Source organism: Bidens hawaiensis, unplaced genomic scaffold, assembly GCF_021521415.1.
Source record: "Bidens hawaiensis isolate Kalapana, Puna unplaced genomic scaffold, B.hawaiensis_p1.1 tig00019676_1, whole genome shotgun sequence".
NCBI classification, from domain to species: domain Eukaryota; kingdom Viridiplantae; phylum Streptophyta; class Magnoliopsida; order Asterales; family Asteraceae; genus Bidens; species Bidens hawaiensis.
Window position 1 is genome coordinate 433861 of NW_027492988.1, and position 10603 is coordinate 444463.

At 39.3% G+C, this 10603-nt stretch overlaps 1 protein-coding gene and 1 pseudogene across 2 annotated transcripts; one reads left to right on the top strand and one right to left on the bottom strand.

Moving 5' to 3' along the window:
• Positions 1-30: 30 nt before the first annotated feature.
• Positions 31-1725, bottom strand: LOC143558979 (ras-related protein Rab2BV-like). The gene is made up of 2 exons (XM_077047705.1): positions 1239-1725; positions 31-523 (listed from the first exon to the last, which is right to left on the bottom strand). The coding sequence occupies exons 1-2, from the start codon at positions 1401-1403 to the stop codon at positions 47-49; spliced, it is 642 nt and encodes a 213-aa protein (XP_076903820.1). The 5' UTR covers positions 1404-1725; the 3' UTR covers positions 31-46.
• Positions 1726-3632: 1907 nt separating this feature from the next.
• On the top strand, positions 3633-8411 carry LOC143558961 (cucumisin-like; annotated as a pseudogene). Its single transcript, XR_013139836.1, has 8 exons — positions 3633-3717; positions 3885-3975; positions 4667-4908; positions 5444-5954; positions 6881-6978; positions 7087-7308; positions 7400-7511; positions 7676-8411. The product of XR_013139836.1 is annotated as a cucumisin-like (transcript).
• Positions 8412-10603: the final 2192 nt, after the last annotated feature.

The window sequence follows — 10603 nt, forward strand, 5'->3', positions numbered from 1 at the left end:
AAGTGTATATTCGTGTACTCAAACATGTTTAAAGAATAATACACACTTAATTACCGCAACAAACTGACCTTTTGGAATCATTGTTCTCAACCTTAATAGTGGTGCCTTGTGTAGGAACCGAAGAGGCTGCTTCTTGTGCAGCCAAGGCTTTCTTACTTGCTACATGATAAATATCAAGCAAAATCGACTGGAACGCGTTCTCCACGTTATGTGCATCGAGTGCAGAAGTTTCTAGAAACGAAAACGCTTCTTTCTCTGCAAAAGCCTGTGCTTCATTTTCTGAAATGGCTCTAAGATGCTTCAAATCACATTTGTTTCCAGCTAACATAAGAACAATGTTGGCGTCTGCGTGGTCCCGCAGCTCACGAAGCCACCTCACAATGTTTTCAAATGATTGTTTCTTTGTTATATCATAAACCAAAAGTGCACCTACTGCGCCTCGGTAGTATGCGCTTGTGATCGCTCGGTACCTTTCTTGACCGGCCGTGTCCCATATCTGTGCTTTCACAGTCTTGCCCTCAACCTGCATTACATTGTGATTGTGAATCCACATTCTATGATCGATTAACCTCTGTGGGGACTTTCATCAAACACCTTTCAGGCACTATAAATATACATCAATTTCACTCCTAAAAATATTGTTCGAGTCGTTGAAACGTCACATTGTATACTAGGGGTGTAAACGAGCCAAGCCGAGCCTGAGCCCGAGCCCGGCTTGTTTTGACTTTAAAGAGCTTGAGCTTAAGCTCAGCTCGTTTCGTGTTCTTTTCTAAAGCTCAAGCTCGGCTCGTGAGTCGTTTTTACAAGCTCGGGCGCGGCTTGTTTATTATTTCTTAATTACTTTATATACGTTTTTAATTATTTTCATATATTATGATTAAAACCTTAAACTAGCCTAAGCTCAGCTCGAGCTCGTGTAGTACCTTAAATAAGCCAAGGTTCGATTGTGCAGTGTGAAATTAATACATAGAAGTTTGAAAGAGATAAAATTTAAAAATATACAACGCTCATTAAGGCTCGACAAAGGTAAACAAGCTTCCGGTACAGGGTTTGAGCTCGGGATCAATAACTAAATGAGATTTATTTAAGGCTCGGCTCGTTTGGTGTCATGTATTTTATCGATCCGATCTCAAATAGCTCATGAACGGCTCGATTCATTTGCGCCCCTATTGTATACAAAGAAATAATTTTGTACAACATTGAAAGACAAAAAAAAAAACAAAAACAAAAACAAAAACCTGAAGAGTCCTTGTAGCAAACTCAACACCAATGGTGGATTTAGATTCCAAACAAAACTCGTTCCGGGTAAATCTGGAAAGCAGGTTGGATTTTCCGACACCAGAATCCCCAATCAAGACGATCTTGAATAAGTAATCGTACTCGTGATCCACCTTATATGCCATTCCTACAAAATTTTGGGAAAACAAAGAATTTTAAATCACCAAATGCATAAAAAACAACGATTTGGGGATCGTTGGAACGAGATCGAAGAAAAGAAGGTAAGCATTCAGGAATGCTAATTTTGTAAAAATGAGATCAGATTTGCAGAGGATACCAACTCCACAAGGAACAAACAGAATAACCGGATGAACAGAACTTACAAAGAGAAAAATATTTAACTAACTTAACTGAAAACTTTCATAAAACCCCCTAAACTATGTTCAACTTATAGAACAGGTTTACATTTTCTCTAGATGTGATGTATTAAGTTTCACTTTGGAATATAAATCAACTTTCTGCAAGAAATATATTTTTATAAAAAAATGTGCATTATTATAGTATACTTGTTGGTAGAGAATTTGGTACTGATCAAAAGTGTGTGTATGCTACATTCTTTCGAAAATTTCCAAGACAAGATTAAGGCTGAATGATTAATAGTGATATTAACGTCGGATTTAAACATGCAATGAAGCCAAGATAAATTTGTTGTTAATTTATATATAATGTGATTTGGTTTTTAAATCTTGTCCAATGTCTGGTTCATTGTCCAGCCTGGTTATGAAAACATTGGTTTACGGTCTTTGAAAATGGTTTCAACAGAAGACCATTCTCCTTTTCGAGGCTATAACTGTGATGTGACATTCAAGTCCCATGCCTAATGCCTTGTTAGTTAAAGTCGACTCAAAGATGAAATGCAATATGATGCACCAACAATAAAATTATGCAATTACAAAAGATAATATAATCATTGAAAATTTGAAACTATGTATTTAAGATTCTTTTGCGGTAACATAACTAAAATAAGAATTGTAAGTGGTAATTGGTACTCTTGAAGACAATATTGGTTCATATAACAAAATGATGGTGTTCCGGATTGAAAATGAACTGGACGAACATGAATGTGGGCTTATCCGTGTCTGTTTTTATAAATTTAACTGGACATGCTGGAAGACTTGAAACGAACATATATCTTCTTATTTGTGTGTGTTCCTTTTCTATATATATATATATATATGATTGTCAATGTTTTTTCGTATAGATCGAGTTTCTAGTTGTTACTTTTAAAAAGAAATATGTAGATTTTCTAATTGTTACTTGTGAAAAAATGTTATAGTTAAATAAACTATACGTAATATCATTTTCTATAGTAAGCATTTAGGTATATATATAAACATATTAGATAAAAAAAATGTTTAATAAATATATATGTATAATTATATATATGAACACACATGATACTAAATTTTGATCGTAAATGAACAATGATAAAAAATAAATATATATGTATAATTATATATATGAACACACTTTTTAGATCACTTCATTTAACTTTATTTAACGTGCGTACGGGCATTAAAATTTGTTCACATCCGTTCATTGATAAAAGACAGACTTTAAGTTAAACAAATCACAAACAAGTCAGCTCACAAAATATTAAAAAGCATACGAAGAAGCATAAAGGGTGGCAAGACTTTGTATGATCACTATGCTTATTTCAACAGTCAGCACGGTTTGATTGGACGATCGACAATTTTTAACTACATTATATGACACATATCGTTGAGATAAAAAGTGACAGCTCATAACCTGCGGGGATTTTTAACCTAACATTGTCAAAACACGCCTTAGACGGCTTTTGTAGTACACTCAATCCGATGGTTACAACAACAATATTAGATGACTAATTTTGAGAAAACAATGAAGTTGAGTTTCCTATATATATGCATGCATAAATAAAGTCTAGTATTATCTTGAAATCGATGGCATCTCCTGCATTAAAACTGCTCTTGTTACTCACCATCACATATTCTTTCATCTTTAGCGACACGTTAGCAGCCAACTCCAATGATCTCAAGGCATTGATAATTTCTCTTGTCAAGCTAGATAAATATATCACCACCTTTTTATATGATAAGTGGCGGAACCATGACTTGTTCATCGGGGGTTATCATAAGACTCTCTTCTTTAACGACTACAACTGATGGTCCAAATTACGTTTTTGTATAGAAAATATCAGTTTTGTGTGTAAAAATCCAACAAATTCTTGTGACCAGAGGATCAGTGGACTATCTTGACCTCCCATGCATGTGGTTCCGCATGTGATGATAACCAACATGTTTCATTTTATTATGTGCTCTTATTAGTTTTCTTTTGGTTAACATGAGATAATATTATTTGTGTTTGGCAGACGTACATTGTGTACATGGGTGACCTTCCAAAGAGTGATTTATCCGTTAAGGCACTCCACACTAACATGCTACAAGTAGTTACTGGCAGGTAATTAGCTGTTATATATTGCTCGTGATGGCCAAAAGTTATTTCAAATTCGATCTACTACCAAAAAACAACATACTTTTACGTAGAAGTATTGAGTTGCACATAATGTTTTCCTTTGTATATTTTATGACATGAAGATCCCTAACATCTTTGATGACTTTCGGCAGCCGGGCAGCAAAAGCTTTACTTTGGAGCTACAAGAAGTGCTTTAATGCTTCGTCGCCAAGCTCAACGAAGATGAGAAAGACCGCCTAGCTCGTGAGTGAAATATTGTTACTAGTACTAAACAAAGGAGTATTCAGGGCCGGCTATAAGGGAGGGCCGGGTGGTCGACGGACCCCGACCCGACACCCCCGATAGGCCCGGATTTAAAAAAAAATTATATATATTTTTGTGAATGACAATATGTATATATAATGCTTAAACCACATTGTGCAACCACTGGTTTGGTTTGGCGGTAAAGGGGTGTGGCTTTCAACCAAAAGGTCGTGGGTTCTAATCTCACTTGAGTCATTTTAACCTTATTTTTATTTAAAAAGAATATTTTACACAACCAAATCATAAGACCAAAAAATTAAGGCTTATAAAAAATTAAAATGTTTAAACCCAATAAGGTACCTTTTTATTAAGGCCCAAAAAAGTTTTCGACTCCGGCCCAAAATATTTTAACCATTTTCGGAGCCGGGCCTGGAGACAAAAAATTCTTTTAGTAATTAACTATTGATCTCTAATAGAAAAAAAAAAAAAAAAGTTATCGTCGGACAGTTTACATATAGATTACCAGGTACCAACGAATTTTGGACATGAGTGTTGAACTCCATTAATATATCTCATTAAACATCACAAGTTGCCTAAATGATAAAACTATGAGGTCAAATAGTCATGTAATTATTTTATGTAAAGTTTGGGTCGTTGACATACTTACAAGCATTCTGTCGTTTACACGTAGGAATGGATGGTGTTGTGTCGGTATTCCCAAGCCGCAAAAAGCAACTACAACACAACAAGATCATGGGACTTCATGGGCTTTCCTCAAGATGTCAAAAGAGCACCTCTCGAAAGCGACGTCATCGTTGGCATGCTAGACACCGGCGTCTGGCCAGAATCCGACAGTTTCAAAGACGACGGGTTTGGTCCTCCACCAGCCAAGTGGAAGGGCTCATGCAAATCCAAAAATTTCACTTGCAACAAGTAAAATATTTCAGTTCAATATTATCCATTACCCTTTCGGGATATTGGCCAAAATGTCTATTTAACCGGTCAATGTTGACAAGAATATTCATTTTACCAATTAATTCTCTAACGTCTTTGACCATCATTTTTAATCATTACTCGACGAAATATTTAACCTACTGAATTTTGTCATGCGCCATAAAGTTGTCAAGTCAATAGTCTTTTTCTTAACAAAAAAACGCCATAGCCAACGAGATTATTTATACATCCAACGTTATTTATATATTTTGGCATCCAACGAGATTTATTTTGGCTTACGAGTTTGACGAGACTTTTGAAGTACTTAAGAAATCTGGTTAGTTAAAAATCCAGACGAATAATAGTCAAATAAAGTGATCAAGTTTACGAGTTTTAAGGTGGGTATTTTAGAAATTGGTTGGTCAAACAAACATTTTGTCAACACGGACTAGTTAAAAGGACATTTTGGTCATATATTCTCCCTAATCTTTTTCATTATCTTGTTACTAACATCATTACATGCATTGATCATCAGCAAACTCATCGGAGCAAAATACTACAACACGGAGGGCGCAGCCCGAAACGAGGAACTATCAGCACGAGACACCGAGGGTCACGGCACACACACTGCATCCACCGTAGCCGGACGTGCAGTTAACAACGCAAGCTTGTTAGGTTTAGCCAACGGAACAGCTAGAGGCGGTGTTCCTTCGGCACGTATAGCCGTTTACAAGATATGTTTCCCGGATGGTTGTTCAGATGCTGATATCTTAGCCGCTTTCGACGATGCAATAGCCGACGGAGTTGATATTATTTCGCTTTCAGTTGGAGGGTCTTTCCCTCTAGATTATTTTGAAGATTCTATTGCCATTGGAGCTTTCCATTCTATGAAGAATGGGATTCTTACGTTGAGTTCTGCTGGAAACGATGGCCCGACTCCAGGATCGATTACTAATCTGTCGCCTTGGTCGTTATCTGTTGCTGCTAGCAGCATTGATAGGAAGTTTCTAACTCAGGTTGTGTTAGGAAACAATGTGACTTATGAGGTGAGAAATTAATATTTGGTTCATCGTTTATTTTGGTCAATGACACTACAATAAAATACACATGTCAAATTGTCAATCTCTGGTTCATTGATTGTTTTGGTCAATGATACAATGATAAAATACACGTGTCAGTCTCTGGTTCATGGTTATTTTAAAAAGTCAAGTTCCATTTTTTTTAATTTGATAAGTTGATATGGTTCATTCTCCTGATAATCTCTTATTATTATCTTTTAATTCTGAGATATCTCATATGGATGATTATACTCTAAGACCATGTGTACTGCAAACGTTATGGCCGCGTTGTGGGGTGAAAACGCGGGGGGTACACCGCCCCCCCTCGCGTTATGTTAAATTGATTTTTTGGTGCGTTGTATACAAAACGCGCAAATGGCACACAAATCAATATATGTTACCGTTGAGAATCGATGTTAATAGCCGTTGGGGTGGGTCTTGGAGCATGCTTGTTGGGTGGTGGTGACTGGTGTCCGGTGAGAGGTTGGATGTTTCCGGCGAGTCGATGTTGTTGACGGTGATGTTGTGGCTGGATGTTTTCCGGCGAGTTGATGTTTCCAGCGAGCTTTCCATGGATGGTGATGTTGACCGGCGAGTTGGGTGGTGGTGATGTGGTGGTTGATCACCGGCGAGATGAGGTGTGGTGGATGGCCGGAGATGTGTGTCCAGAGGTGTCCATAGATGGTGGTTATATATTACTTTTTTGAGTTTAATGAATTATTATTTAAAAAAAAACAAAAACAATTAATGGTGACTGGGCGCCACGTGGCGCATAACCCCTGGTAGTGGAGAGTTATGACTACAGCCTGTTATTGTACAAAACCATAACTCTGACTGGGCGCCACGTGGCGCATAACCCCTGGTAGTGGAGCTTTATGACTACACATGGTCTAACCGTATAAATGTAGGTGTAGGGGCCTGCTATAAACACATTCGATGGTGCGGTTCATCCGATAGTTTATGGTGGATCAGTGCCTAATACAAAGCAAGGATTTACATCAGAAGACTCTAGGTAATAAACGAATATTTTCATTAAGATCGTAAACATAACGTGACATGATTTCGTGCAAATAAAGTATCTATAGTATTACTTACTATTAGTCTATTATGACAATTGCAGATACTGTGAGGAGGATTCGCTAGACCCAACTTTGGTAAAAAATAAAATTGTGGTATGCGAGGATCTCACATCACCAGTTAACGTGTTATTGTCGGGCGCAAGTGGTGCTGTGGTCGAAGGTGATTTGGGCTATGATGATTTCGCCTTCAGTTATCCTCTGCCAACAACATATTTAAATAGCAAGGATGGAATTTCTGTTCTAAGTTACATAAACTCGACTACGTAAGTCTACCAAATGCATTGCTTACTCGTATAGTACAATATTTGTCACAATGCAGACAAATAACAAGTTTTTCGTGTTTATGTTTGATAGAACACCAACTGCAAACATCTTAAAAAGTATTGAGCCTGTTGACAAAGCAGCCCCAACCGTGGTTTCCTTCTCGTCGAGAGGCCCGAGCCAAATTACACTAGATGTTCTTATGGTACATGAAATTTTTTTAATTAAAGGTCTATCAGTCTATGTTATGTCGCAACTAGAATAAGATCGCTTCAGGGATCACTTATGTTATGTTAAAAGAAATAAATATACTAGACTAATTATAATGTGTTATGTTAAGTTGTTAACGTTTTATATAATTATGTGTAGCCTGATTTAACCGCACCGGGAGTGGACATTTTAGCCGCGTGGTCAGAGGCTACAACCGTCACAGGGGAAGAAGGTGACACCCGTGTCGTCCCATTTAATATTATCTCCGGGACCTCCATGTCTTGTCCTCACGCAGCTGGAGCCGCTGCTTACGTTAAGTCATTCCACCCGACTTGGTCCCCTGCCGCTATAAAGTCAGCCCTTATGACTACAGCTGCACCAATGAGTCCAACCAAAAATACTGATGCTGAATTTTCTTATGGCTCTGGCCGTATCGACCCGTCAAAGGCCATTGACCCCGGTTTGGTCTATGACGCCGGAGAACAAGATTACGTGTCATTTTTATGTGGCCAAGGTTATAACGCCACCAATTTGAAAATCGTGACGGGTGATGCAAGTGCTTGCTCGGCCGCCACTAATGCGACCGTGTGGGACCTAAACTATCCTTCTTTCGCTCTCTCGGCTAGACAGTCAGGTAGCATTACCCAAACCTTTAACAGGACTGTTACTAACGTGGGTGCAGCGGATTCCTCATACAAGGCTAATGTGGTTGCGCCTTCGGGGCTAGTGGTTAAGGTTAGCCCGAGCAGTCTTTCGTTCAAAAGCGGTGGGTGAGAAGCAATCCTTTGTGGTAACTGTTGATGCGACAATTGGATCGAGTACGCTTTCGGGTTTGTTAGTATGGAGTGATGGAGTTCACAAGGTTACTAGTCCGATTGTCGCGTTTACTTTTTAAAATGTGTTTTTTGTTCATTGTTTTTTTTTTGTCACAATAATTTGGTCCAGTTGATATTAGATTAACTGGGTGTCATTCTTTTTTCTTATTTGAATTCAAAAATATTGATGCTGTATTGAAACTAAAGATGACACGTGAATAAACAAAGTGTTTTATTCAATAATTTGGATTTTGAGATTGTTAGGTTTGGTTTGTGGTCAATAATTATGCATAGAGATAGATGATAGACAACCCATTGCATCAAAAGCAAAATAATTTTTATAACAAAAAGGCCCTCAATTTCAACATCCGGTTCAAGCTTCAAAAAAGTTTGGTAAGGAATGGATAATGGTTATATGACTGAAGAAACGTAGATCAGCTCACTGGTAGACGATCAACTTTCCTCGGGTATGAATATGCTAGATCACCGATGGTTTTTCGGAGTATGAATTCTTCCACCTACAAAATGAGCAGCACCGTGAACTTACCCCTCAGAAAGGGACAGAGGGGTCCTCTTTGGGGTAACCCTCCGGTGTGAGAATAAGAGATTGTAGGAGAAGATAATAATAATCTGAGAGTGAGTAAGGATTTAGAATGTATTTTCTTGCTTACCTCCCCTTGTGGAGGTGGTGTGGTATTTATAGTGTTAGGGTTTCCAATGATTGGGCTCAGATCCCATTAGGGCCTTTTTGGCCTCCTCCTATTGCTTCGCGCCACGTGTCCTTAGGACACCTGGTGCTTTTTCATTGATTATTCTCTGACCAAGGTATTTCACCTGACCCATGTGCAATCACGTGGTAGCACATGAGTTTTGCTGAGTTGTCCACCTTTCATTGGCAACTGTCAACATCAGCATATTCTTTATTCCTTAAAGGATACCTTCTGGAAGGTTGTCTGATGAGCACAATCAGGGTTATCCTTATCCTGATTTGGATAAGGACGAGGTTGATTATGTGCATGTGTGATATGCGCCTATCCTGAGGATGCGCGAGGTCTTCTCTTTATTCTCACGCGCAGATGTTTCATGCGCAGATGTTTCATGCGTGAGCATATGTGATATGCGCCACGCGCAGATGTGATATGCGTGAGCATATATGATGCGTGAGCATGTGATATGCGTGAGCATGTGATGCGTGAGCATATGTGATATGCGCCATGCGCATAGGTTTTGGCTTTGTGCCTTCATGACATCTTGATTTCAAGCCTCTTGTCTATATCTTGTGGGTTGACCCGCCCAGCTCGATGTTAAGGCGGGTGCATACCTCTTCAAGCCCCCAGTCTAATGTGTGTCTTGTCTCGCGCGAGCGAGGTAAGATAGATATTAGACTTAATAGTTTGCTCTTTTAATAGGGTTTGTCTTTTCTTTTTTATTTCTCATCGTTGCGCGAAATTCTATCCTTTTGGTTGAAATGAATCGTCCATATACGTGGTTGGTTGGTGCTGACATGCGTCAGAGATGGGGACATGTGTCAGACTTTTCGTGTGCTCGAGGTGCTCCAGTTGCCTTTCATGTCTCCTCACAGTGTCAGGAACACGTGTCGCGCTCGTGTTAGCCTGCACCTGCGAGTGGGGGCGCGTGAACTCTGATCAGTACCTGTTTCTTTCTCTCTCCTGGGCCTATAAAAGCAAGCCTTTTGAGTTGTTATTCTTCATCTTCATTGTTCTTTCAGAGCTTTTTCTTTCCTTCCATTTTCATTCCGATTAAGAGCCTGCCTTTTGCTTCCAGATTTCCGTTCTTGAAGTAACCGCTGTTTGATTCACAGTTGTATGTCTGATAACCCAGACACCACAATCTCCCCAGCAAACGCCGTGTAAAATCATTAGTCCATGTCCACTTTGAAGAAGACCGGCAAGGGAAAACGGGCTGCCGAGGCCTCGTCGGAGGAGGTGGGGAAGAGCAAAACAGTGAAGAGGTGGGATGAGATTCCCTGCAAACTGAAACAGTTTGATTTCGACAATCTCATCGCCTCTCAGGGTTTTCTCCCTGAGTACGGCTGTCTGCTCCTGGCGGCCGGCAAACGGCGACAGATCCGCCCACTGGCTATATCTCCTTATACTCGCCACTTTTTCACTCACTGTAACCTTCGTCTCCCGATGACAAGGTTTATGGGTGCGCTGCTTCAGTTTCATGGGATTCACATATCCCAAGTCCATCCTTGTGGACTTGTGCGCATGACTCATTTTGAGTTCATGTGCAAAGCTCAGCGCGAGGA